The sequence below is a fragment of the Talaromyces stipitatus genome, genomic scaffold (genome assembly GCF_000003125.1).
Source record: "Talaromyces stipitatus ATCC 10500 scf_1105507295511 genomic scaffold, whole genome shotgun sequence".
Lineage (NCBI taxonomy): Eukaryota > Fungi > Ascomycota > Eurotiomycetes > Eurotiales > Trichocomaceae > Talaromyces > Talaromyces stipitatus.
Window position 1 is genome coordinate 2,102,264 of NW_002990119.1, and position 27,237 is coordinate 2,129,500.

At 45.3% G+C, this 27,237-nt stretch overlaps 8 protein-coding genes across 8 annotated transcripts, besides 6 other annotated features; 2 read left to right on the forward strand and 6 right to left on the reverse strand.

The window, feature by feature from the left end:
* Positions 1–1,384: 1,384 nt before the first annotated feature.
* TSTA_104900 (Got1 family protein) lies at positions 1,385–2,390 on the forward strand (the record flags this gene model as incomplete). The annotated part of the gene is made up of 5 exons (XM_002486469.1): positions 1,385–1,737; positions 1,804–1,830; positions 1,894–1,942; positions 2,016–2,031; positions 2,094–2,390. The coding sequence occupies exons 1-5, from the start codon at positions 1,707–1,709 to the stop codon at positions 2,388–2,390; spliced, it is 420 nt and encodes a 139-aa protein (XP_002486514.1). The 5' UTR covers positions 1,385–1,706.
* A 538-nt stretch (positions 2,391–2,928) lies between these two features.
* Positions 2,929–2,948: a microsatellite.
* A 260-nt stretch (positions 2,949–3,208) lies between these two features.
* Positions 3,209–3,236: a microsatellite.
* A 502-nt stretch (positions 3,237–3,738) lies between these two features.
* Positions 3,739–4,398: a mobile genetic element.
* On the reverse strand, positions 4,311–4,629 carry TSTA_104910 (uncharacterized protein; the record flags this gene model as incomplete). The annotated part of the gene is made up of 2 exons (XM_002486470.1): positions 4,311–4,549; positions 4,593–4,629. The coding sequence occupies 2 exons, from the start codon at positions 4,627–4,629 to the stop codon at positions 4,311–4,313; spliced, it is 276 nt and encodes a 91-aa protein (XP_002486515.1).
* Positions 4,389–6,605: a mobile genetic element.
* A 1,507-nt stretch (positions 6,606–8,112) lies between these two features.
* Positions 8,113–8,665, reverse strand: TSTA_104920 (uncharacterized protein; the record flags this gene model as incomplete). Its single annotated transcript, XM_002486471.1, has 2 exons — positions 8,113–8,163; positions 8,189–8,665. 2 exons carry the CDS (start codon positions 8,663–8,665, stop codon positions 8,113–8,115), a joined length of 528 nt encoding a protein of 175 aa, XP_002486516.1.
* A 450-nt stretch (positions 8,666–9,115) lies between these two features.
* Positions 9,116–9,149: a sequence feature (GA-rich).
* Positions 9,150–9,404: 255 nt separating this feature from the next.
* Positions 9,405–11,096: a mobile genetic element.
* Positions 9,486–10,279, reverse strand: TSTA_104930 (uncharacterized protein; the record flags this gene model as incomplete). The annotated part of the gene is made up of 2 exons (XM_002486472.1): positions 9,486–10,193; positions 10,250–10,279. The coding sequence occupies 2 exons, from the start codon at positions 10,277–10,279 to the stop codon at positions 9,486–9,488; spliced, it is 738 nt and encodes a 245-aa protein (XP_002486517.1).
* TSTA_104940 (ankyrin repeat and socs box protein, putative) lies at positions 10,500–15,145 on the reverse strand (the record flags this gene model as incomplete). Its single annotated transcript, XM_002486473.1, has 7 exons — positions 10,500–11,107; positions 11,230–11,259; positions 11,563–12,194; positions 12,216–13,646; positions 13,706–14,477; positions 14,533–14,621; positions 14,676–15,145. The coding sequence occupies 7 exons, from the start codon at positions 15,143–15,145 to the stop codon at positions 10,500–10,502; spliced, it is 4,032 nt and encodes a 1,343-aa protein (XP_002486518.1).
* A 311-nt stretch (positions 15,146–15,456) lies between these two features.
* Positions 15,457–16,696, reverse strand: TSTA_104950 (uncharacterized protein). Its single transcript, XM_002486474.1, has 5 exons — positions 16,450–16,696; positions 16,344–16,359; positions 16,208–16,292; positions 15,989–16,138; positions 15,457–15,909 (listed from the first exon to the last, which is right to left on the reverse strand). Exons 1-5 carry the CDS (start codon positions 16,460–16,462, stop codon positions 15,775–15,777), a joined length of 399 nt encoding a protein of 132 aa, XP_002486519.1. The 5' UTR covers positions 16,463–16,696; the 3' UTR covers positions 15,457–15,774.
* Positions 16,697–18,638: 1,942 nt separating this feature from the next.
* TSTA_104960 (uncharacterized protein) lies at positions 18,639–20,868 on the forward strand (the record flags this gene model as incomplete). The annotated part of the gene is made up of 2 exons (XM_002486475.1): positions 18,639–19,472; positions 19,524–20,868. 2 exons carry the CDS (start codon positions 18,639–18,641, stop codon positions 20,730–20,732), a joined length of 2,043 nt encoding a protein of 680 aa, XP_002486520.1. The 3' UTR covers positions 20,733–20,868.
* Positions 20,869–21,021: 153 nt separating this feature from the next.
* On the reverse strand, positions 21,022–27,166 carry TSTA_104970 (DEAD/DEAH box helicase, putative; the record flags this gene model as incomplete). The annotated part of the gene is made up of 1 exon (XM_002486476.1): positions 21,022–27,166. One exon carries the CDS (start codon positions 27,164–27,166, stop codon positions 21,074–21,076), a length of 6,093 nt encoding a protein of 2,030 aa, XP_002486521.1. The 3' UTR covers positions 21,022–21,073.
* Positions 27,167–27,237: the final 71 nt, after the last annotated feature.

A 27,237-nucleotide genomic window follows, 5' to 3' on the forward strand; every position in this document is an offset into this window, starting at 1 on the left:
ATATGCAGCAGTAATCTTGACAAAAATTCATCATTAAAATCTCTGAAGAATACTCCTGTATGTTGGATGTAATTGAGAACTGATTTCATGTGTTGGTGATCATGTTGGGTGGTTGATGAATGGATTGATAGAAAATTAGAGGAAGAAAAAGTTCGGTTTTGTTGTGATGCCGAACGAAGATCGCTTGCTACTTTTAGGTTTTAGTGCCAAGACCCATGTTGTTCCGTGGAAATACGATAAGTGCGTATGTATAGACTATTTCATACGCTTCCACTTACTCTCTCTTATATCGATTGTTGACATTGAAAACATTGAAACAGCTCCTCAGAATCTCAGGGAGATTCTCTCTTCATCGATTTAGTATTCAACGGTTATGGGTCAATTAATGCAACCTTGCAACAGATGATAAGTCTGCTTCTTCACGTGTAATTCCTTTCAACATATATTCAGCTGCATCTGTGAACTCGAGATACTGTCTTCCAAGATTCTTGTATCAATACAGACTTTCACTGTTGGATTCTCTAATTTGTTTCAATAAAGAGTATCAATTCGGTGACTACGGGTTTTTTCTAGAGGACATCTGAGTGAAAACGTTCAGAGGTAGACTGATATCCACCAGAGCATGGTGGCTTGAAAATGCTGATTTAGTTTGAGGAGAGTAATACTGTAGTCATATATAAAGTCTGGAAAATTGAATTGTTCTATTCTATATTTAGGTAACTAGATAGTCAAATTCTCATGACAGCAATAATAAACTCCATGTCAATTGCCAGTTATCAAGCTGCTTGGTTATGCCTTTCTTCGTCTGATCATGAGTTGTATCTCAAAGCAACAAGGTTTTTAGAGAGGATGGGCGTAAACTTTGTACAGTCTAGAATACAATAGATTAACGGTGAACACAGTATAATTCCTCCCAGCGTTCTGAAACCGAGAACTTCCAAGTTACGTCGTTCGTGATTGCCCTCCTCCAAACCTTCCAAAATAGGGCAAAATTGATGATTGCCTAATCGGGTCGGGTTAGGGCTAATCGTGAGGATGATATCCAGTCGAAAAAATATCATCCCCTCATCCCCTCATCCCCTCATAACAAATATAGTCAAATCCAATATTGGACACAATGTACTACTATCAAATCATTTGCAGAAAGAAAAGAAATACAGTCAAAACTCGCGAAGTGAAGATACCCCCAGTAACCTCACTGCTTTCTCCCTCACAATCAAATAAGAGAGAGCCGCATCTAGATATTAAAGCGGCACCAGACTATGCTATACCTGGTTAGATGAGATCTGTACCTGACGTCTGACCGCCAACCGCAAACAGTTAGACAAGTGTACTTCTTTCCGCTTTTGAAGATCTGGCAGAAAAGGGGATACGAACTCCTTTCAAGAAAATAAAACATCGCAACGATTGTTCCATTGCTTCTGTTTTATGTGCAAATGCGAGCTGACGAGTTTCCTTTTTCTTTTGCCTCTTTCCGCATCGAATGAATTACGACGACGCTAGTGAATACGTTCGAAAAAGACACGGTGTTTTGCGCGGGAAGATTGAAACAAACAAATAGGCAGCATTGAATTGGAATTGGTGGGATAGAATTGGGACTTACAGCACCAGACTCGAATCTCGTTTTGATCTGCTATTGCAATTGCGCTGTTTAGCTGGTGAAGAATCTGGGAGCGGAAACAAGGATAAATCGACCTACTTTCAAAATGCCTACGATGTGGCTTTCAGAGACGCAGAGTGAGTCTCCTCTATTTGGGTAAATCTCGAAGCGGACAGCGGTTAACGGGCTTTCTGAATGAATAGAGATTGGCGCAATCTTTTGCACTGGCGGTACGTTCGGACATTCTGACCCGGGAGCAAACAACAAGGGCGGGGACTGATTGTTCGGTATAGGTGGTTTATTCCTCTTCGGAGGTGTGCTAATGTTTTTTGATCGATCAATGTATGTTCTCCAACTTCTCGGAATATTACCAGTCGAGTCCCAGAGGGTCTTGCTAATATGATCATTCGCATAGGCTTGCCATGGGAAATGTCAGTACACCCCAAACCCATCTACTACCCCCAACCAGCACAAACCTAACGCAACAATCTAGATCCTCTTCCTAATCGGCCTAACCCTCATAATCGGCATCCAAAAAACAATTGCCTTCTTCTCTCGTCCCCAAAAACTTCGCGGCACCGCCGCCTTCGTCGGTGGAATTCTACTTATCCTCTTCCGCTGGCCGCTAATCGGGTTCTGTGTCGAATTATACGGTATCCTAATTCTGTTCGGTGACTTTTTAGTGACCATTGGCCAGTTTGTGGGTGGTGTCCCTGTCGTGGGGCCGTATATTCAGCAGGCTTTCAATGCTTTGGCGGGGCAGAGGAGGAATGCTGAGTTGCCTGTTTAAGCGCGCTCAGGATGTGTATATGTGTGTATAATTGGTTATGTCGGTGGGTTACCTTTTTTGTTTCGTTTCAGTTTGTTTGTGTAGGAATAGAAGCTAGTCTGATTAGTTTCCTATGATGGCTGGGAAATTGATATTCTGTTGTGATGGATTCAACAGGATGATATGTTTATTGAGAGTATTAGAACACAACTTGTTAATATATATACCTAATGATATTGGCATATACATTCAATTACCGCACATTCTGGAATGATTGTGATATTGACTAATCAAATGTATAGATGTCAGAGACAATACAATATTGGACCACTTAGGCTGGAATTATAAGGCACTCCGACCTGGAAGCTCCCACTTTGCACATCATCTTCACAGACATTGCAAACATACCTAGGCAAGCCTTCTGTTACTGTTGGTTTTACTACGGTCCGTATCACGAAGCATAGACCGTAGTAAGGCGCGGACACGAAGCAGCCTAACGAGCCTGACAATATGAAGCTATCTTGATTCCTAATATTGTGACTAGTCCCCAAGAGCGAGGGTGTGTGTGTGTGTGTGTGTATTTAACGGCCGTGGTTCGTGACTCGCACGCTTCCCACCGATCCCTACTGGGACATAGGCCGCCGAGGGGTAAATCTCGGGCTTCAGGTCCTATCGGATTTATATACAAATAAGAGACTCTTTAGCGCATTTCCATAGCTGCCGTGGTCTTACAGGGAGGTCCATTTCTTGGTAGGTTTTGAGTATTTGCCAGCTGCAATGGTCCACCTACACTCCATGACCTATAATTCTACCACCATAGTACTTAAGCAGTGAGTTTTGAAAGAAGGAAGGAAAGAAAGAAAGAAAAGAGATACATAAAGGGAAAGTAGGGCTGACTTAGCTAGATACTAAGGAGAGGTTAGTGAGGACAGATGTTCTCAAAGAAATGGGTCTCTGCTAGCCATGTGGCTAGTTTTTGTGTTCCTTTCGCAGTGCCTAAAAGAAAAGAGATGACTTCAGAAGAGGGTCCAGGAGGGCGGAGGGCTCATCTTTTAGCTATATAGTAGAAGAAGAAATGTAGAGGTGCTTTTCATGCTCCACACTAATAGAGAAGGTAAGCATCATCATAATTAAAGCATTCATAGTAATCTGCAAAGTCTCTATAAGTAGTACAGGCTGCTATGATATAGCCAAGGTCAAGTCAGTTAAGTTGAAGCTCTTCAGGGTGTTTAGGAGATGTAGTTATTTCTAGATCTTGGTATGTCTGTGGTGCTATAGTCTGCCACCATATCTAAGCAGTGGAAAGGGATTAAGTCTTGGCGTATCTCTTTAGCGAGGCATATAAGGACTTATATAGAGAGGGAGGGATAGAGGCAGCTCCTTCCTTAGCAGCGAGATCAGCTACTTTATTCTCAGAGATTTTGGTATGTCCAGGGACCTATTGGATTTGGATTGATCTACTTTTGGTGTGTGGAAGTCTTTCGCATAGTGGCCAGACAGCTACAAGAGTGCGAAAGGATTTAAAGACTTCTTAAGAGGATCCTGTAGAGGGAGATAGGAGGCGTGTAGCAACTTCCAGATTGTCAAGGCAGATCCATAAGTTGGTGGCAAATTAAGCTGTTGGGTATACTATTACTGCCTGAGTACTGGCTAGAGCAGCTTCTGCTTCAGCATCAAAGACTTCTTTCCTATGTCTATATGAGAGTGAGGAGCAGAGGAACTAGTAATATACTTAAATTCTAATATAGCCACCCCCTGCACGTCTGTCTACTAGTCTAGATCTATCTAAAAAGATTACAATATCTGAGCTAGGGATGGTGCGTTGGAAAGCCATGAAATTAGCCGCTGCCTGTTCCTTAGTTTGTCCCATGGGAGCTCCTATTTGAGCTTGAGTATTCTCATGAGGCTCGCGAGGGTGCTAGGGAGCGTATTGGAGAGGGTTTATCTGTTCAGAGTTTGGGAGGGCCAATATATGGCAGGTAAATCGGCTAGTTTGTTGCTATTACTGGCGATCTGTTCTGCGCGTCTTCGAAGTGGGTGGTAAGGGTCAAGACGCCATAGGCGGACAGTTGCAAGGAGGGCTATTTGATCTAGTTCGATTTCTAGTGGAGAGAATCCAGACTCTTGATAAAGGACAGGCTTTAGGGTTGTGCAGAAGACTGGAAGGACTGCTCTTGCGCCTATTAATATTACTTTAGTTAGTTTCTTAAGATGTTCTCCAACTTGGTTTGAAGTCTGGGAAGGCCCAGGGCAAGTACATCCTGGCCACCAGGTTTCTACATCATAGTATACTTTATAGAGTACATACGCTGATACAGCCTGCTATAGTAAATAAGATTTGACTCCTTAAATAATATTCCCTAGAGAGCAAAGAGTATTAGCTACAGTGAGGGCTTTAGATACTGTTTCTCTAACATGCTATTTGAATGTTAGCTTTTTGTTAAAGAGGATTTCTAGTTATTATAGATATAGCCATTTAGTGTTTTCTGATATTATAATAGATCCAGCTTTCACTGAAGGTGTGTAGGTTGGGTCCTGGTCTGCTTTATGTTAGGAGAAGTAAAGAAGCTTGTATTTATCTAGTGCGAATGTAATGCCCTCTGCAGTGCTCCAGTTAAGAGCTTCTTAAAGTGATTCTGATAAGGCTATGTAGTTAGTAGCAAGAGATGTTGAGATTGCTAGGTTGGCTGCGTCATCCGCGTAATCAAATCTGTTCCTTAGGTTTCCTAGATGGAATAGAGGCGCTATGAAGTGCATGAAAAGAATGCTAGATACTAGGGATCCTTGTGGAAGACCGCAGGCAATGTCTGTTGAGGGGCTGATCTCTCTATCGAGTCGGATCTGAACTGATCTTCCTGTAGCGAAGGAGGCAATCTAGAGAATGAGATTGATAGGCCAGCCCTGCTCACGTAATCTGCTAGAAAGCACAGTATTAAATGCGCCTTTGACATCTAGGGTAAGAAGTGAGGTAGTCATGCCTTGATTTAGTGCTTGTTCAACATCATGTGTTAGGCATATAGTCAGGTCAGTTATAGATCTTAGTGGGAGAGCCCCAAACTGTTGTCTTGCTAATACTTTATAGTGTGTAGAGATCTATGCCATATTCCGTGCCACCAAGCGCTCAGGTCCTTTGCCAAGAACTGATAGGAGAGCGATTAATCTATATGATCTAGATGAAGACCAATCAGTCTTTTTTAGTTTCTAGATAATTGCTAAGATTGCGTGTCAAAAGCATTTAGGATGATAACCAATCTTTAGGCACCCTTGATATAGCATTAGTATCTTATCTTTGATTAGAGGCCATGCTACTTTAAGTATACAGGTTGGGATTTCATCTGCGCCAGGGGCTGTGTTTCCTGCCTGAAGTACTGACTCCTCCACTTGTAGCATTGATATATCTGGGAAGTAGAGACTAGCGGAAGGGACTGCTGGGGAGTCCAGAGGTATATCTCCTACCTCTACTGAGTTTTAGAGAAGATTACGGACTAGTACGTCTCGTTTCTCGTATACACTAACTACTGGGAGGCTATTAGGCCTTAGCAGATCTTTCAGTGGAGGGCTTCAGAAGATGCCTGTAGACTTATGCTATTTACTCATATCAAAAACATCCTTCATTTGAGATACTATAGAGAGCTTATCTTACCAAAATTGTTGTTGAGACCATCTAGTAGTCTAGTGGAAGTCTGTCTTTAAGTAGAGGCCTAAGTAGTAATTATGTAAAGCTTTCTTGCAGTCTTCATTCCACCATAGTTATTCTATGCCTTGTGTCAGGGTTCTCTTAGTAGAGCCTCTATATGCTCCTTAGATTGCAGATGTTAGTTTTTTAGTGAGAGCATCAAGGTCTTCTTCTGTCATGGTTGAGCTCTCGATGCTAGTAAGGTTAGAGGCGAGAAGCGAGAGGAAGTAGATGTGGTCTAGTATGTTAAATCTCAGTTTCTAAGCTGTTTCCTTGTATCTCTGATCCCATGGTACAGTGGTGATTAGTGGTTAATAATCTGAGGTTGCATCTAAGTGACTCGCTATGCTAGTTTTAGCTCCCGCAAGTGCCAGAGGGCTTGAGGCAAAGCTGAGGTCTAACACGTTACCCCTTTCATATATGGGACAGTCTATATCAGATATGAGGACTAGACCCTGGAGGTCCAGCCAGTTAATAAATGGCTCTGCAAAAGGTGTGGGGTTGCGATGTAGCGAGGGCTATCATCTGTTGTGTAGTAGGTTGAGATCACCTACAAGTATTGTTGCTTGAGGGAGATACACCTCTGGCAGAGTTGTGAGAGCTTTTACAGCTTCACCTGCTCTGATGGAGCCTGCTAGGACATTATAGATGTTATAGATAAGAAAATCTAGAGAAACAGAAGATCTGAGGCCTCTTTAGTGTCAGTTGTGAAGGGGCGAAGCTGAGAGGTCCAAATGCCTTTCTTCTTTTAGACATAGGTGAGGACTTATGGTCGACCGCTTATTGCCCAACTATCAGTTAGGGAGAAGCATTCATATGATAGTTTTATAGTTAAGGAATTATAAAGTGGACTGTACGAGCTGTGATTAGAGGATCTTCAGTTGGGGTGCGAGGTAGAGAGGTTACTGGACAGAAGAGAGAGATAATCTCCTAGGTTAGAGGCTAAGATAGTATCTCATCTAATACTATAGGTGTTTCTTATGTGCCTGTAGAGAGCTGAGAGCTGCATCCTCCTTCAGTTTGAGCTTTTGCAAGGTTTAAGACACAGGATTTTTAGATCTCTACTTATTAAGCTTTGATATGTTTAGTGTTATCTTTAGGGCGCAAAAGGCATTCTAGGGAATCAGCTAGATATAATCTATAGCAGTGTATGCATCTAGGAGGGTATTAATAAGACTCTAGGGCTGTATAGCAATTGACATGGCCCTCTTCAGTATGCTCTGAGGAGCCGCATAGCTGGCATTAAGAGGGATAGGCACAGGATTGTGCATTATACTATTTCCAGCATTATATATATTGAATAACTATTGTTTTCTTAGGAAGGTGGCAAGCATTGGTAATAGTGCTAAAAAAACATAACTGGATAGGTAGTAGTAATTTTATGCCTTCTAGGAAGTTGATAAATTAGCTTAAGGAGAGACTATTTGTAACAACGTTACGAGGGATACGTATAGAGATTCAAGAGGGATCACAAGAGTTGAGTATACAAGGTAGGGTATGGAATGTTAATGTACTGAAACCTATCTCTCCTGCTTCCGCAGCATGCTTTCTATATAAGAGACATTGATGTTGTTTCGTGGCAAATATCATTGACCACAGCCAGCCGAAAGTTGTCCATAGCCAGCTGAACATTTGACCATGACCAGCTGAAGTATCCACACTTTTGCCACTCCCGTTAAGTTTGTCCTCGTATCAAACCAACCCTAATCCCTAAGAGATTGGACAAGCATGTTGGTTGTTACACTATTAGGGTTAGCAGCACTTATAGTGGTCTCGCTGATAGATATAGGCTTGAGCCCTATAGTTACACTAATTTCCAAGGATAGTAGTATAGGATTGACAGGGTTAGAGAATATTGATTATCTAAGATTTAGCCAATTTTCCTTAGCACATTGATGACTTGGTATAAGACCTATTGGGAGCTGCATTCTATCTAATAGTTAACAAAGAATGCAGAGATAGTCTCTTTTTAGGCCTCAAGGGCTAGGAGGGCTTCTGGAGATGAGAGACATAGTATAAATCCAGTCTTTATGGCTCAAACTTCTTTTAATGCTGCACTGTTTGAGTTTAGTTGAGACCGTAGGCTAGAGTAGATGGCATAGACTTCCATTTTTCTGGCTGCATGGTCAGCTAGGAGACATACAAAGAGCCAGTTATCAGGAAGGGGTTGTTTCACCAGAGGCATAGGCTTTTTAATATGGGCTTTAGAGTGAGTAGTGGGAGTTGGTTTGACTAGGGCATATTGGGTAATAGTTGCATAAGTCGACTGTTCAAGACCTGAGGGGGGACGTGAGGAAGGGGGTGAAGAGGGTAAGGAATTTAGGGTGGGAGAAGGGGAAGGGGAAGGGAACAGGGCAGGTAGAATGGAGGTTGTCAAGATACCGCTAATATAGGCGTTGAAATGTTGTTGGGCTACTGAGGCGAGGTCATCGCTTAGAGTGGTGAGGGCTCTCAGTAGGTGAGGAACAAGACTGGTGGTTTGGCTGCGGTGTTTATCGAGGAATGTAGCTATAGGACTGAAGATTTTCTGTCCTTCAGAAGCTCTTGTCGTGACTGCAGACGTAGATTCCAGTAGAGCTGTCTGTAGAGGGCCATCTGTACCAGGGCCTTTACGCGCCATGGTGTTGCCGGACGCGTCGAGACGCGTCAAAGGCTGCACTTCTGGTGGCTAGGTGGTAGAGAGGGATGAGGAGTTTGAGCCTCTGACTGTTTGATATAAATAATTGTAAGGAAGTCGCCTATCAACTCGAAATCGAAGCCTTCGCAAGAGCGAGGGGGTGTGTGTGTGTGTGTATATTTAACGGCCGTGGTTCGTGACTCGCACGCTTCCCACCGATCCCTACTGGGACATAGGCCGCCGAGGGGTAAGCCTCGGGTTTCAGGTCCTATCAGATTTATGTACAAATAAGAGACTCTTTAGCGCGTTTCCATAGCTGCCGTGGTCTTACAGGGAGGCCCACTTGGAGTGGGTTTTGGGTATTTGCCAGCTGCAATGGTCCGCCTACACTCCATGACCTATTACTCCACCACTATCATAACTGAACAGTAAGTTTTGCAGAGAGGGAAAGAAAGAAGAGAAGAGAAAGAAAGAGGGAGAAGAGAAGTATAAAGGAAGAGTAGGGCTGTCCTAGCTAGATGCTAAGGAGAGGTTGGCGAGGACAGATATCCTCAAAGAAGTGGGTCTCTGCTAGCCATGTGGCTAGCTTTTGTGCTCCTTTAGCAGTGCCTAAGAGAAAAGAAATGACCTCAGAAGGGGGCCCAGGAGGCCGAGGGGCTCGTCTCTTAGCTATATGGCAGAAGAAGAAGTGTAGAGGTGCTTTTCGTGCTCCGCATCGGCAGAGAAGGTGAGCATCATCATGGTTAAAACGTTCATGGTAGTCTGCAAAGTCTCCATGACCAGAACGGGCCGCAATAATACGGCCGAGGTCAAGTCGGTTGAGTTAAAGCTCCCCAGGGCGCTTAGGGGAAGTAGTTATTTCTAGATCTTGATAACTCTGTGGTGCCACCCTCTGCCATTGTGACTGAGCAGCGGATAGGGATTGAGTCTTGGCGTGTCTCTTTAGCGAGGCGTATGAGGATTTGTGAGGAGCAGGAGGGGTTGAGGCAGCTCCCTCTTTGGCAGCGAGATCAGCCGCTTCGTTCTCAGGGATTTTGGCGTGTCTAGGGACCCATCGGATTTGGATAGATCCGCTTTTGGTGTGAGGAAGCCTTTTGCGGAGTGGCCAAGCGGCTGCAAGGGTGCGGAAGGATTCAAAGATTTCTTGGGAAGATCCTGTAGAGGGAGATAGAAGGCGTATAGCAACTTCCAGGTTATCAAGGCAGATCCATAGGTTAGTAGCAAATTGAGCTGTTGGGTACGCTATTGCTGCTTGAGCACCAGCTAGAGCTGCTTCTGCTTCTACGTCAAAGACCTCTTTCCCGTGTCCGTATGAGAGTGAGGAGCGGAGGAACTGGTGGTGTGCTTGAAGTCCAATATAGCCACCCCCTGCACGTCCGTCTACTAGCCTAGATCCATCTGAAAAGATTACAATATCTGAGCTAGGGATGGTGCGTTGGAAAGCCATGAAATTAGCCGCTGCCTGTTCCTTAGTGCGTCCCATGGGAGCTCCTATTTGAGTTTGAGCATTCTCGCGAGACTCGCGAGGGTGCTAGGGAGCGTATTGGAGAGGGTTTGTCTGTTCAGAGTTGGGGAGGGCCAGTATACAGTGGGTAAATCGGCTGGTTTGTCGGCCATTACTAGTGATCTGTTCTGCGCGTCTTCGAAGTGGGTGATAGGGATTAAGACGCCGTAGGCGGACAGTTGCGAGAAGGGCTATCCGGTCTAGTTCAATATCTGGTGGAGAGAATCCAGACTCTCGATAAAGGATAGGAATTGGGGTTATGCGGAAGACTGGAAAGACTGCTCTTGCGCCTGTTAGTATTACTTTAGTTAGTTTCTCAAGATATTCTCCAACTCAGTTTGAAGTCTGGGAAGGCCCAGGGTGAGTACGTCCTGGCCACCAGGTTTCAGCGCCATAGTATGCTTTATGGAGTACACAGGCTGATACAGCCTGCTGTAGTAGATGAGGTTTAACTCCTCGGACAGTATTCCCTAGAGAGCGAAGGGCATTAGCCACAGTGAGGGCTTTAGATGCTGCTTCTCCAACATGCCATTTAAATGTTAGCTTTTTGTCAAAGAGGATTCCTAGCCATCGTAGATATAGCCGTTTAGTATTTTCTGATATTATAATAGATCCATCTTTCACTGAAGGTGTGCGGGTTGGGTCCTGGTCTGCTTTATATCGGGAGAAGTGAAGAAGCTCGTATTTATCTGGTGCAAATGTGATGCCCTCTGCAGCTCCCCAGTTAAGAGCTTCTTGAAGCAAGTTTGATAAGGCTACGCAGTTAGTAGCAAGAGATGTCGAGATCGCTAGATTAGCTGCGTCATCCGCGTAACCAAATCTGTTCCTTGGGTTTCCTAGACGGAATAGAGGCGCTATGTAGAGCATGAAAAGGACGCCAGATACTGGGGATCCTTGTGGAAGACCGCAGGCAATGCAAGAGCGAGGGGGACGGGGGATAGCTAGCTAGATATATACGCGGCACGCACGTACCACGTCAGACTAACTAATCCGGTGCCGAAACGCGTAGGGTTTGATATTCACGTTCCGACAGTTACCCTTTGAGAATCAGTCCACGACCTACATCCACCAGCTCCAGACTGCATAAAGATGCCTTCGAAATTCAGCGGATATCTGCGTTAGGATCTGTCCATTTCTGAGAAGTAGCCTAGTCAGCCAGTTCTCGCGGCTATAACAGAAAATTTGAACAAAGTGTTTCTTCATTGTTAGTCCCGTTAGAGTTGGCCATATGGGCTATCAACAATTCATGATCATCGATGTGGCCTTTGCAGCTCCCTTGATTGATAACTTGTTCAAAGCTTAGAAATATATCTATTGTCATTCAATACTTCCAAGTTTAGGTACCAAGTCATTCAAGCATGCTATAGTGAGCAGTCCCATTTTGAAGGATCAACACCAGATTGTCCTCCCCTATCCTCAACAACGATGTTCTCGAAATCTTGCCACGTTTCTCCTTTCCTCACAATAGCACACAGGTAATCTAAGGTTTCAAATGTTTTGAACCATAACTCAGTCCTGTCTGCCGGCGCCGCAGCTAACATCTGTCGTAAAGTTTCTCCATATCGTCCACCTGGAGTCTCCATATCCGCACCCTCTTTCAGTAGTAGGACAAATATATCAGTATATGCGTAGTTAAGCGCGTGGCGCAGTACTGATTTGTACATCACGCCTTCGGCATATATGTCTGCACCCTGCGAGATGAGATACTCTACCATCTCAACATCCCCAAACTGCGCAGCAGCATGCAATGAAGTCCCAAACGCACCGCCTCTTTGATTTACATCCGCACCTTTGGCAATCAGGACCTTCAGCGTCTCAATAGATCCAAACGTTGCAGATGTAAGTTGTAAAGGGAATCCAAAACGGCCGCCACCAACCCTAAAATCTGCAGCGTATTTAAGTAGTAACTCCACAATTGCGGGTTGCTCGTTGACACAAGCCAGCTGTAACGGTGTCTCGTCTTGATACCTGTCTGAGTTGTTTGGGTTGGCACCGTTCTCCAGGAGGAAGCGCACGATATCAATGTCCCTGGATCGTATTGCTGCACACAATGCCATCGGGCTATCGGCACGAGCTCCCTTGTCCATGAGAAGCCGGACGATACGGATATCCGCAGACTTGCATGCAGCGGCAAGGCAGCTCCTCTTCCAGACGTCTAGCGTCTCGATTCCATAATTAGGGTCTGCTCCATGAGCGAGGAGGAGTTTTACGCATGGAATATCCCCACTGAGGCATGATGCTAGTAAACTCGACCCAACGTCACCACCACAAATATCGGGGTCGGCACCGTGTTTAAGAAGAATTTGTATTGTTGTAGGCTCTTCCTGCTCAAGAATATATCCTGGGCGAGACACACGAGTGGGCCAAAAATGGCGCAACATCTCAAAAACGTGACGGTCGTGTCTTCCGGCAATTGCAGCTTGCAATGCAGTCACATAGTAGCCACCTTTAGCGTTCACATCAGAACCTCGATCTAGCTCATTTTGGACAAAATCATCCAGACCGAAATAGCTAGCAGCATTCAGAACTGTAGCAAACTTCCCGTCTCCGTTGAAATCGGCGCCGTATTGTAGTAGCAATCGTGTAGTCCCAGCCTTGTCCCTAGGAAGGAGCGTTGGCAGATACGTAGCGCGTAGTGCCTTTTTCAAGACATCCTCTTTCTTGATTTCAACTTCATCGTTCTCGAGCATCAGCTTAAGAACTATCAAAAGCGAATTATGGCAAACGACCTCCAAGGGCGATGGCAGGATTGGGCCAGGCCCGATAAGATCATGATGGATAATTGGAAACTTGGATATAGGCATAGTTAAAATATGTGTAATCCATCTGGAGTATACCTCTTTTCTGTTTGAAAAAAAGCCGAAAGCTAATTGATGGGTCTCAGCTATCGTCTCCGGTACTTTCTCATAATGAAGAAGCCAATATTCCACTGCATATATAGCTAATGGGAGGCTCTCAGCAGCTACCGAAACTGCATCTTTGATCAAACGCATGTACATAAGACAGCAGTCTGTGATCAACCCATGTGCATAAGGTTCCTTAATTTGATATCGAGCTGCATGGCCACTCAAAATGTCGGTTGACAAAAGGTATTCGCGGATGGATATGTGTGCGAGTCTAACCAATATTCTTGGTTCTCCACCATGTTCATCATCGTACTCCTCAATTGTGGTTAGAAGATTGGGACATATATTCAAAACTTCTGCCGGATCCCAAAGTCGCTCGATATCATTAAATGATTCTGCATTGAGATCCAACGCAGCTAATTCCGCCAATTCTTCGATGGATAATGGCCGAACACTGAACAGCAGCCAGCTAAGTATTCTTAAAGCAACATCATAGTCATCATCAGAGATTCTGCTCAGGATCTGAGCATATGTATCGTTCAGGCCCTTGGGCATGGTTTCAAGGGCTTGTCGTAACTCGCGAGGGTTGCGGCATCTAACCAGTGATATAAGCTGGTACCTAACCCATTGAAACCTGTCATATCAAGTTAATTTCAGGAAATTTCTATTAAGATGAGCGATACGACTGCTTACATTCCGTCAGATTTCTCTATTAAGGACTGTTCAATCTCTTCTTGCACCTTGGGGTGGTTGCGCCACCTTTTTAGGTTCCTGTCCGTACGCAGCCGGTCTCGAATATACATTCGAATATCTTCTTTGACAATCGCGGCGGAGAGTTTAATCATGAATTTTTCCGTAGTCAGGCCTTCGACAAACTCTTTTATATCCTTCAATTCGCGGCTAGTGAAGAGCAGGTGTATATGGGCTTCTGTCCATTTTTCGAACTCTTCGAAGACATCAAAGAGGTGCTGCAAATCGTGGCATTCATCTAGGGCATCAAGAACAATATATACGTCACGAAACTCGGAAACAATGTCTTTCAAAGTAAAAAGAAGTTGTTCCGGTGACGGTTGCTGGTCTCCGTTGCCTATCACCTGGTCAAAGGCAGTTGATGTGCGCTTGCCACGGTCAAATAATTGTTTCAGTACAGACCGTAACATTCCCGGAGACGAACTTTTGTCATTGTCGTCGGCCTTGAAATAGAAATAAGCTATAGCAGTGCTCAAATCTTGTCTACCATGACTTATAAGGTCCTCGATGACCGTTGAAGATAAGACGGTCTTCCCAGAACCGGCAATTCCATACAACCAAAACGATGAGCCCGCGATTTGCTTCCATTCCTGATATTGATGGTCGCCAGTTAACCAAGATCCTGTATTTTGCGTCTTCATCTGCAGGGCATGTGTATGATCAACTGAAGTGTCTGGTGCAGAGAGCCATTTGATGATTTTCTCTCCATGTTCGCCTGCGAAAAATACCGTCAGAGGAGACCATAATACGAGCATATTCCAGATACTCACGACGAGTCTCTTCTTCTTTCTGTGATTGAAGGTATTTCACCATATAATGAGTCTCGAACGTCTTTTCATGGATAGCTAGTATATTATCACTAAGACATGTTATCAATAACTACTAACTCAAATCAAGTTGGGAGAAGCCATACGTTGTGTCCAAGGTCAATGCCAAACTAAAAAGAGAAATATAATGATTTATATCATCCATAATGTTTCTCATATATGCCTCCTTGAGTGGCCATTGCAGTGCCCGAAAGAAGGACTCCTTTTTGGTCAAATTGGCCTGGCTGGTGGGCGTGATATCCCGCTCTAACTGCTTCAATTTTCGAAGGCATTCTTCAAAAACGTGTTCCAACTGACACAACCTGTGAATAGTTGGTAGTAGATAAGACTCCTCATCCGGATCGTTCCCCTGGTCCTGAAGCGCATGACTGCTGCGCTTCGCTAGATCCTCCAGAGTACCAAGTACTATTTGCAGTCCGCCCAGTTCTTGGACCAGCCTTAGGATGCGGCTTTTTGTATTCTTTGCAGATTTTACGTACTGCATGCATTGTGTGCTGACCACACTCGTGATTTGGATAACCGCAATCACGCTTGCAGTAACACTCAGGGGGTCCATTTCTTAGGCTGGTATGCCTCCGGTGCCATGGGCGTGGTAAATGAACGAACTGCAACATTCTGGAAGGTGTCTATTATATAAAGCATTTGATCAGCCTTGTATATTGGCTCATCCTCTAGTCTTGCAGATGGACAGGGTTGTATGTTGGTTGTGTTGGACAAATGAAGATCAGTAGCCGCCGAGACTACGTTAGCATCCTGCAGGTGCTGCGCCGCGCGTAACGGCGTCAACGAATCATATCCAAGGCTGGGTGTGGTTTAGAGGCTATGAAGGGAATAGCTGGCTTATAATTCTTCCATGATATCGAACGCTGAAACGCAAGGCTAATTTCATAAAGAGCTTCAAACTAGCTAAGCCCGAAAGCAATGGAATATTGCGGCATCAGACAGTTATTCACTGACTTCATTCTGTCTATCGGGCACATTGTGTTATTCTTCTTATATCCAGACAAACTATGGTGGTAGATAAGGAGAAACAGGATCGAAATCCAGACATGACAACACTGGTATTTCGGCCGTGGAAACATAACACCATAACTTCACGCATCTTCCGAACAAACAAAAAAGTTCTCAATCTTTTCTGTCATACAAATGAATCATATCCTCCTCCACAGCTAGAAATGGTGGCATTTAAAGGTTGTTATCGATCAAATATTTGGCTTGCTGTGTGATCAAAGTGACAGCCCTGTTGGCAGGTACTGTGTCGGGGAAATGCGAAACGAGAATAGAGCTGGTGCACTTGGCAGCAATAATACCTTCCTTGCCCTGTTGTTGAATTTTGCTGGCGTTAGCCATCATGCGTCTTCAACTAAAACAGTCGAGTTCAGATATCATCCTATCATACCATAGCACAGAAGAGAACGGGGATCTTATCAGCCGGTTCATCGATCCAACCGAAGAAGTACTTCTTTCCTCCAACAGTAATTCCACTTTCCTGTGCAGCGGTCGGGTCGTTGAATGCGAAGGCGATTTTGTTCATCTCTTCCGGGGTGAGCTACAACTCGGACATGGGAATCAGTGATATCTCCTGGGCAAACAACCAGCATTTGGACGATATCTGTACCTCTACATCGGATGCCTTGCCCCAAACGGATTGGCCGCTTTGGTCAATAAGTATAGCTTGGTCAACAAGACCGGATCCAACAATGCTACAGCTCTCGTCAGGATAAATCGTCAATGGACCGAGGTGGGGAACATACTGTTGGCTGAGATACCCTATGTCAAGAGCGTACAACATCAGCATCTATCATATTGAACTTTAGAAGAATAATATGGTCCGATGAAAAGTGATGTAGCAATCCTTACCGTCCCAAGACATCTTGACTGGTGTGTGTACTGATCAGGCGAACAAATAGACGGTTTGTTTAGACAAGCAACCACCGACACGAAGATCAGGCGGAAGGAATACCTCGTCCGAAGAAGTATGTAGCTGGTTCGTCAGTGAGAACCACCAAAGAAGCAAAACAACAGCAGGCGAGCTTCGAAAAGAAGAGAAAAAGGCACAAATAGAAATTGAGGGAGTGGAAGTTCAATTGTTTTGTTTTGGTGAAGCGATGAAAGTTGTTGATTTACACGCAGTCACGTGGAGTGGGGGTTGTGCCCCGCCTTTTTTGGGTTTGGCTTTTTGGTGTCGTCACTTCCAAGACTTTTCAGAGCTTCAATTACTCTCGCGTTCAGTTCATTTATACTGTTGGAATCTCTATTGACTGCTGTGCTTAATGATTTACGTACGGCAATGGCTTCTTTTTGACCTTCACAGCATCTCGATGTCAGCAACGCTCCTGAAGTATACACAACCTCGACGGTTAGGAGCTCCACCCGGTGACAGCTCATGACATCTTCAAGATGGAGACCGCTCCTCATACGTGTTCGCAGAAACGAATATCCACTCGACAGATCAGGCTGGCGACTTAGCGTAGAAGAGATATCCAAGAGTACTTGGGAATAATATTCGAATATTGATATGAGGGGCTCTGCGTCTGAGATTGTCAATCATTGACCGGTGTGCCCGAGTTCAACCGAAGCTTAGCCCTAACCCTACAGTTTCTCGCATCGCGTTGCAAGCCCAATTCCAACGACACCAGTCGTCATCTCCACGCCTCGGGACTATCCAGCACCGTTTGTAGTTCCTACCGATATGAACAGTTGGTCGGATAGTTTTCGCCCATCGCAGAGCGCACGGGTTCAGCGACAACATGTGACTATAGCGAGCTTTCTGCGTTTCAGGTTCATTCGCGCTTCCAGGGACACAGCTGGGATATACTCCATGTAGAATTGAACCTGATTGACTCCTCCACGATGATAGATGTAGACTATCATCCGCATACCAGCGGCATATGTAGCCAAGTCAGCAGAGTTATGATGCCTAAGGCTTACATTAGAGTGGGGCTTTAGGGCAAGATGATACGTACCCTAACTAGCAGACTCTTCGTCGTGATGCTTGTCATAGCTACAATGCATTGACAATGCTTAGAAAGCAGTGCATTTCTATTGCCAGCATCACAACCGCGATCAAGTCCAGAGCTTTGAGACGATACATGAGCAGAATCTCCAGACACGCCACATGTTTCACTAGTGTTTAGCCTCCTAGACGCCATTCCGAATTTCTCAAAGACCATTCCACCCTAGATGCAAGACATGGAGTTCACTTACAAGGATCATGGATTATTCTACCGGACTCTACCTTCGCGTATCTCTTGTACGGCGTTCTTTGCAACATTCGACTGTCATCATGGGCAATGGGCATCAGCTGAACTGGAAGCTGTAGGAGCCTTACACGAAGCCGACCATCTAATACAGTACCATCAACTAAGAGTACGTAAATTATCTTATTCTGGTCCACCGAGATCAATAAATAGATGCCAGAGTCACCAATCTATTTGAAGATTTCTCTCTTTGACAGAAGAGACGTTGTCGATTCGGGGCCATGATTGGCCCAACAGTAAATAAGGGTATTCACCACTCAACGAAGCGTCTCCGTGTTTTTAATTAAGCCTCCACGACAGGGGCCATGCCTCTCATACACCATGACTATTCGTCTAGCAGGAAATACAGAAGAGCCCAAAACCTAGGCCCATCACTCAATCACTCAATCAGCCCAGAGACCCATTAAATTTGAATTCCGCCTTCTCATCCATGTCGTATCAGGCCAATCATTAGGGCTTGTCCGAGTCGTACCGAGTCTGTCGCATCATTTGAATTAGGAAACCAGATCTGTGCCAAGTTGCAGTAAAAAAATCACTTAAAGGGCTGACAAGTCCGACTGCGCTGGACGAATTGTTGCTCAAACATCTTTTCTTGCTTCGTATTTGAAACGTTCCTGCACCGGTGCAGCAGTGTTAGGGTTACCCCCCACCGTCACTTCTTCCTTATTTTGTTCAGGCCTTCTGGAAGGCCATCCACTCCTTTTATCTTAACAATAATTTTACTTTTCGAATGATAACCATCGTACTTACCCAATATACTTCACACCGGACCGAAAATATAAGATCAACATGGGTATCTTTGGCAGATCACGAGCAAACACCACAAATGAGATATCGCAACCAGTTCTTACATTTTCCGATGCAGCGCCTCGAGATGATCTTCAATCACTAAGAAGAGTCGGCTCTTCAAGACCAAGACAAGGCGAGAAGCCTACTGGGGCAAGCATCAATGCGAGAGGAATGAGACAGAAACCTCAGAAAAATGGTATCCATGCATTCGACTTTACAGTTACGCAACCTCCCGAAGGTCCGTTGACAGTGGATGAGACTTCTGGCTTCAATGGGAATGGAATAGACTCAAACACGATTGGAATCGCGCTTGGTAGTCCTAGTATGGTACCACCATCTCAATATCGTCCTCCGGAATGGGCCGGTGTATCAACACCTTCCGAAAGAGAGGATGTGGTAACGACAATAGTCGCCGCGCAAGGATCCCTGCGCCGAAAACCAAGTAAATGGAAGAAACTCGGAGGAATGCTCAAGGGCAGGCAAAATAATGATGGGAAACAATCTGTCGCTGCCCGTGAAGGATTCTATCAATTGAGTATGAAGAACAATCAAGAAGATACTTCTTCTCCTTTCGTCCGGCAATCGCAGTTTCCAACGTATAATACGGATGACGAGAAGCGGCCTATCGTCAGCATGTCACCCCAATTTAGTGATCGCTGGGAGGACATTCAACAGCCCACACCAACAGATTCGTTATTGGCTGTGAATATACCGAAGGTAGAGATGGAGCGATACAGTGTTATGTTCCGTAGTGTTTTGGGAGAGAAGCCGTCGTCTAATCTGTTGACTAGACGGAATCAGGCGTTAAACCAGCTCCAAGTGAATGGCAAGGAGGTGAGTATTCTCCATTGTAATTAGGAAGTTCACATGGCTGACGATAAGAAGCCTGGCCTTCATGAACCACAAAAACCACAACGACGCGTCACATCGCCATCAACAAACAGAGAATCAACCTCCACGTTGTTTCCCGGAGATCCTCAAAATAGCGCCATTGCTAACGGCCTCTCCAAAACAACTGATACCCGCGGTCTTGCTCCTCGAAGTCCCGTAAGATCAAACACTTTTCCGCGAGTAGCCAAAAACCACCACCACGAGAATAGTTTGACAGTTCCGGACTTCACTCCTGCTTTGTCGACTGGTACTTCATCTCGATTCTCTTACTCTTCTGCAGAACCATCGCCGATCCATTTCAATGGGCCAATTACAACGGCTAGGGATTATATCGATGGCAAGAATGAGCCGGCCTGGGAGATGATTACCACTAGAAAGTCTTCATCTGTATCTCCGGAAGACATCACACCGGGTGCAGAGGCATCTGGAAAATCTACCTTGACGCCGACAATGACAACACCGTTGATAGCACAGGATCAAGTTGAAGTTGGCCTAAAAGCGGAGCCTACAACTAAACCCTCAATCACAGTACTACCACAACGAAAAGCCTCCCTACCCGCCTACGCAGACAGAGCAAAACTGAAAGTCAGAAACAGCAGCAACAGCAGCAACAAAATCTCAGGAAATATCACTCCACCGGCGAACGAAACCAACGGCCATCCACCTCCAACCCGCGCCCCTCCATCACCACCACGCTTCCAACTCCAGCGCTCCCAAACAGTCCCCTTACCCCTAAACATCACAAAAAGGTCCTCGACCACAAACCTCCTCCACACCTCAACCGACTCGTTCGATAATGATAACGCAGCAGGAATAATATCCCCTTCCCTATTCTCTCAAACACCCGTATCCCAAGCTCCGTCACCTTTTATCCCGCAAACACCACAAACAATCGAAATCTCCATTGCACGCTCGGTATCAGTTTCAAAAAGGATAATACCGCGTCAAACACTTGTACCCCTGGGTCCGGCGAATCCGCAACATTTCAATTTTGGCGCGAATGAGAATGAGAGGTTTGGTGAGTTGAGGCCGAAACGGGTCCCGGTTGTTATTGATGTTGGCCCACCTCCTCCTGCTGCTAGTGGTACCAAAGATAGTGATACTGGATCAAATACAGCTGAAGGGCAGAGTGAAGGTGGTGGTGGTGGTAGTCCGGGACATAGGCATCAGAAGTCGGAGCATATTGTTATTGAGTCTGCCTGATCTGATCTTTCCTTTCTGGATACTCGTTTTCTTCTGGTAAGAAAATCAAGCTCAATAGATGAGCTCATTCGTTGATTTTGCTATTTTCCAAGGTTTGTTCGTTGAGTGTTTGATATACCGACTTTAATTGTTTAGATACCATTTGTTTACAGCTGGATTGTCAACATTATTGTCATTTGAGCATGGGAAGGCCCCTGATACATGAGTTATCGAAATCTCATTCCTTTCTTGATTGTATTTCTTATTTCTTACAGAAAAGCATTGTTCCATTCAGAGAAGCATGTAAATATCACCTTATGAGTGTAAATTCATTCCTACATAAATGGACTGAGATCGAACGATCACCTCTTCTCAACTTGCGCATCAACATCCACAGTCCTCGACGATCCAGAGGAAGGTTCCTCACCATTCGAGTTTGATGATACCGGTACCTCGACGCCGGTCACTTTCCACTGCATGCCAATATATGAATCGCTCACGATAAGCACATCGACCTTCCTCGGCGCTGACGCTGTTGACTGAGAAGGCGACAAAAGCTCTTCCGGGAATTTAACAGTTGCTTTGGCTGTGAGATTATTATTGTTCCTTCTTGGACCAACGGAATTCTCAGTGTTGTTTCTGCTCTGAGGATTGAACCACGTCACTCGTTTCAAGGCGAGTAGTTCTCCGTTTCCGTCGGTGCTGTCAGTTGATGCAGTCACAATCAAGAAATAGCCCTCTGTCTGTGGCTTGGGGAACTTTGGAGCATGGATTTTGAAGTCTGATGTGAGAGGTGGGTTCTGTCTAGCGAGCGAGATTGTTACGCTCTTAGCTGATATGTCAGAGACTGAAATTGATAGCCGGGGTAGAGCCGAGGTAACGATTTTATCGACTTGTCGAACCGCTAATGGTCTAAAAGATGGCGTCGAAGAAAGCGTGTCATTCAATGCCTGAACTATAGCGGTCGGTCGCATGGCCGAGAGTGCAACAAGTGAGTCTGGCAAGTTAGCAGAGTCCTTCTTCTTCTTCGATTCCATATTGGCCACCGCTTCTGCCAAAGCATTAGGCTCGACACTAGGCAAAATAGACAACGGATGATCTTCAGGCCATCGTGCAGATTTAATGCACTGCAAAAGAGTCATCATCATACGGCATGCTGGCAAATAGCCCAGTTCAGCCAACACGTCAATACTAGCCTGGATAATACGAATACCCTGATCAAGGACTGATGTTTGGTCACCCACGTAATCCGAAATAGGCAAATCAATTCGAGACATGTATGCCTGCAAGAGCAGGAATGCTTTGATATGTGGATCCCACATTGGTAAATCGTCCATGCCTTCTGGCAAATCGGATATCGGAAGATTGCGTGCAAGCTCAGCGTTGATGAGGTCTTCGTTATGACGGACGGGTAATTCGTCAAATTCAGTGGCTGAGCACATCCATGCGAGTACTTGCTCAAATGATGGCTGACGAGTTGCATGGCTCATCAAATAGCGAATTGTCTTATGCGAAAGGTAGTAGTAACTCATAATCTTGCCAAATGGGGTTGAATCAATTTCACCGGTTGCTGCATCCAAGACTACACAGGAAGATTCTGCAAGTTCATTGAGTGACTTATCAACAAGGTCAATCATGAACTCAGAAGCGATTTGTTGTGCGGCCATGGTGTTGTGTTCCTCAGCAGAAATCTCCAGTCCATAATACGATGGATTCTTGTGCAGACGACGAAAGAAGAAAGTCCAGGTAAGATAGTCAAGTGCGTCCTGTTTCGTTACAATGGTTCCTGCAGACACTTCGGCGCCCAAGTGATTGTCCAAAACCTTGTGTAATGTCGATTCTACCGGGAATCCTGTATGCAAGAAGTGCTTGTAGAAAGCTTTCTTCGCATCTTGCGTGAAGATTCGAGCAATGCCGGAGTTATCGAACTGCGGTCGTCCAGCACGACCAAGCATTTGCAGGACATCAGTCAAATCCATGTCTCTGTATCCTTCAATCTTCGCATCAAAATATTGCGTTCCTTTAACCACAACAAGATGTGCAGGCAAGTTCACGCCCCAAGCCAAGGTACTCGTAGCCACAAGAATTTGAATTTTATTATTGGCAAACAGCTCTTCAGCGAGTTGTCTGTCGGACTCAACAAGACCTGCATGATGTAAACCAATACCAAAGCTAAGAGCTTCTCTCAGCGCATCGTCCTTGACACGCGCAAGGTTGAGCTGAAGGTCCTCTTCAGACATTCGGACAAATCGTCTCGGGTTATCTTCCATACCGCAATAATTGATAAGATCCTTAGCTGTCAGTCGCGTCTGTCTTCGAGAAGCTACAAAAACAATGACAGGTTTCTCCGGTGAGTGATTTTTAATTGCAAGGAACGTTGGGCGATTCATAGACTGCATTAGGGGACAGAACCCGCGCTGCTCCGGAAAGCCGTCGATATAGATTTCCAGCGGCACAGGACGGACTGAATGTCTGAAATTATATAGTCCCTCTTTCACACCAAGCCAGTTGCCTAGGTCTGTAGCATTGGCACATGCAGTGGACATGCCCATCAATCTGACGGAACCTTTAGATTGAGATGCAATATAGTTCATACGAGAGACAATAATTTCCAAGATAGGGCCACGGTCACCACCTAGTAGATGGATTTCGTCAATAATGACCAAACTGACTTGACGCACGTATCCTCTGGTCTGCCAGCTACGAGATATACCGTCCCATTTCTCGGGAGTCGTAATGATGATATCTGCGTCTCGAATTGTGCGAGTATCAGGAGTATTATCTCCAGTCAACTCGACCAGCTTCAGACCCATTGCAGCTGTAAGTCGCTTTCGCCAGTCCTGCACTCGTTCACGAACCAGTGCTTTCATTGGAGCGATATAAACAACCTTTGATCCAGGTCTCTCACGGAAAGCCCACCACATCGCCAACTCACAAGCAACTGTCTTTCCACTACCAGTGGGAGATCCAAGCAAAACATTGGCTGAGGTATGGTAGAGGGTATGGAAAAGCTGTGTTTGCATAGGATTGAAGAATTGGAACCGTTGTCCGTATATTTCTTCCAAAATAGGGTTCTTCAATGCTGATATAGGGAGAGGTTGAAGGTCGAGAAGATCTGTATAGACGCTTTCTGTATCAGGTCGAATAAGGTGTTGAAACGAGACTGGAGTGACAGTCTCAGCTCCAAGCCACCGATCCGAAATTGCACGCACGTAGATCTGCGCTGGCAGAGGATCAGATAATGGAATGGTGAAATTGAGCTCATGATCATCATAGAGCTTCTTCCGACTCAAAATAAAGTATTCGTGATGGTAGATTTCTGAAGTGTCAGAATTCTCAACCCAGATCCAGTATCCCTCAGATGATCCGTGGTGTCTGTCATTCCAGGAGAACTCGGGATATAGCGAGAGGCGAATGCGAAGGACATCCCTATTCAATGGCGCAATTTCAGCTTCAACACTTAGTGTAGGGAAGTTGTCAAGCAACTTTGTAAGGGTGTTGCCCATGCGATGGTTATGAACAAGCTGGCCAATTTCAGCTGGTTCCATATCTCTCATCGATTCAATTGAGGAAGTCGGCAGTTTTTCGTCCAAATTCTTGAGAATTGGTATCGGGAGATCGAACTGGTGGAACGGGTGTTGGAATGGCCATATTTGCTTTTCGATAGACTTGCACATTGACAATAACACCTGACACTGGTACCCCCATCGGCGGTTGAGAGCAATCATGAACAACGCGCGGCAAATACGTGCTGACTGCTGAGCAACGTATGCCAGATCCGAAACTAATGCAAAATCTTCTAGCTTGGCACGAGAAATGTAAGACTGCAGAAGAATGTTGGTTTTTGCATGAGAAGAGTCGTTGTCTCCTTCGACCTCTGTCTGTAAAGCTTCTTCGCGTAGTCGATTAAGTTCCTTGCATTCATTCTCACGAGCTTGGATATTGTCAAACTCCCCACTCATACTGATCATCTTCAAAACATCTGCTTCAGTGGCTCTTGGTCGCATCATCTCGTTGAAAATCTCGATACTGGTTTGCAGAACGTAAAATTGACTCGCAATACGACCGACATCCTTTGCACGAAGCTCCTCAGTTCGCTCGTTAAAGATGATCATCTGACTCTTTTGCAAAACCCGAGCAGCATTGACAATCAGCTCCCGGCGTCTCTGCACAAGCATAGGGTCATCACGGATTTCCGCCCATTCGATACCGTAATTTCGAGGTTCACGCTTCATTCGAACAAAAAGATACGAATAGCCAAGCCATTGTACGGCTTCAGCTACAGTGGTGACGGTGCCGAGAGAAATCTCGGCGTTGAGGTTATCAACAAGCTTGCCGGAAAAGCGTGATTCAATAGGCTGTTGCGATGTCACTGCAGACAAGTAGTGGTGAAGCTTGTCGTGAGTCGTGCAAATGAAACCGATACCAGTATCTTGAAACTGAGGACGACCAGCACGACCAAAAATCTGCAATACATCCAGGATACCAAGATCCACAAATTTACCCTCTTGAGCACTATAAAGCTGAGTACCTTTGATGACGACGGCTGCCGCGGGAAGGTTGACACCCCAAGCCAAAGTTGCTGTACAGCACAATACTTTGATGTATCCCTCGGCAAACATGCGTTCCATCAAATTACGGTCAGACCTCGTCAATCCGGCATGGTGGGCGCCAAATCCAGCAGCAAAAAGATCACGAAGTTCACGTGCGCGAGCACTTTTCAAATCCTTGACGGCTTGGCCATACCCCTCCGTGTCCGGTGGTACCATAAAGAGGTCCTCACACTGTTGTTCTGCCGCCATCTGCTTGAATGTGCGTGCTGTGAGAACCGTATCTTTACGCGAGTGAACGAAGACCATGACTTGGTGGCCTTGCTCTAGCATATCTCGGACTTTCTCAAAGGCAGTGACGTCGAGATTCTCACGAGACTGTTTGGTATTGGATTTTCCTTTGACTCCGATAAAATGCTGCTCCAATGGTACCGGACGGAAAGATTGATCAAAGAAGAAGAGACCAGCCATTCGATTCACTTTCAAGAAATCCGCCACGTCGATATAGTTCGGTAGAGTTGCGGAGAGACCGACAATACGAATCAAGGACTGCGTGCTCTCGACTTGGCGTTCCGTTCGGGCGACCAAAGACTCGATGACTGCACCACGTTCGTCGTGAAGCATATGCACTTCATCAATGATCAACAAGCGTACTTTTTGTACAAGTTCTGTGTCTCCTGTGCTTTTCCTGGTGACAACGTCCCATTTCTCTGGGGTCGTTACGATGATCTGCGTTTCCACAATCTCTCGTTTCGTCAACTGCATATCGCCTGTCAATTCGCGAACTTGAATTCCAAGCCATGCTAGACGTTTCCCCAGTTTTTCAGTAACCTCAGCAGCCAAAGCCTTCATTGGTGCCACATAAACAATCTTGAAATCGTCGACCTGTACTGTAAATTCAGTGGCATCTGGCTCCTCGAGAGGGTTCGGTATGACGTTTTTGGCGATAGCATTTAGAATAGTCAACATAGCTGCATCGGTCTTACCAGCACCGGTTGGAGCACAAATAAGCATATTCTCGCTTGTCTTATATGCCACATCATACAGTAGACTCTGCATGCGATTTAATGATTTGTACCCTTTGAATGTGCCTCTGCATAATCCATCTAAAGATGAGATCTGCACCAGTTTCTGATTCGGACCAACTGGAGACTTTCCACGAGAAGCAGGGACGGTGATCTCGGTATATTTTTGCTCTTCAACTTGCGTACTACCCATCGGAAGACCGTATTTCTTTCCTCCCAAAGACAGGGTGTTGCGAGAATCATGCAGTTTGTATACGTGCGGGTACTTCGGTTCTTCCCGAGTTTGTGCTGGTGCAAGTGCAGCATGTTTGTGCTCATAATCCTGTTGACGAAGAGCAGCTTCACGCTGTGCGCGAGTCTGTAATCTGCCAGCAATCAATCCATCTGTTTGTGCAGTTGTTTTTGGCGCCTTGGATGAGAGAATATCCTTTCGATGCGTAATGATATCAATCACCAAGTCCAGATCATCGAAGCCGATGATTTCTGCCAGTGACATTTGCAATTCATCGTCACCACTATCCGAAGCTAGAAGAGCCTCAACCTGCTGCAAAAGCGCCTCAGAGTCGAGCCCGGATTTTTGTGCTGCTAGTTCCTGACATCGGGATTTCAGCCAGGTGTAATCATACTGATCGTACCCCGCAGTTTGTGATACTCCATTTGCATCATCAAGATCTTCGCTTTCTTCGTCGGAACTGATAATATCCCAGATATCATCTACGCCAGACGAAAATTCGTCATCGTCCAAATCAAGGTCGATATCAGTTTGGATCGATGATTCGATGCTTTTGCGCCGTTCTTCCAGTTTTAGGTCGGCAATCGACTGTTTCATCTGTGACAGCTGTTGCAACCACTGAGACTGCAACGACGCAATATCAGTCATCTTTGTCCTTTGATTTTTGTTAAAAATATCAACTGTTGTACTAAGTAAAGAGAAAAGAAAAAGAAAATCCT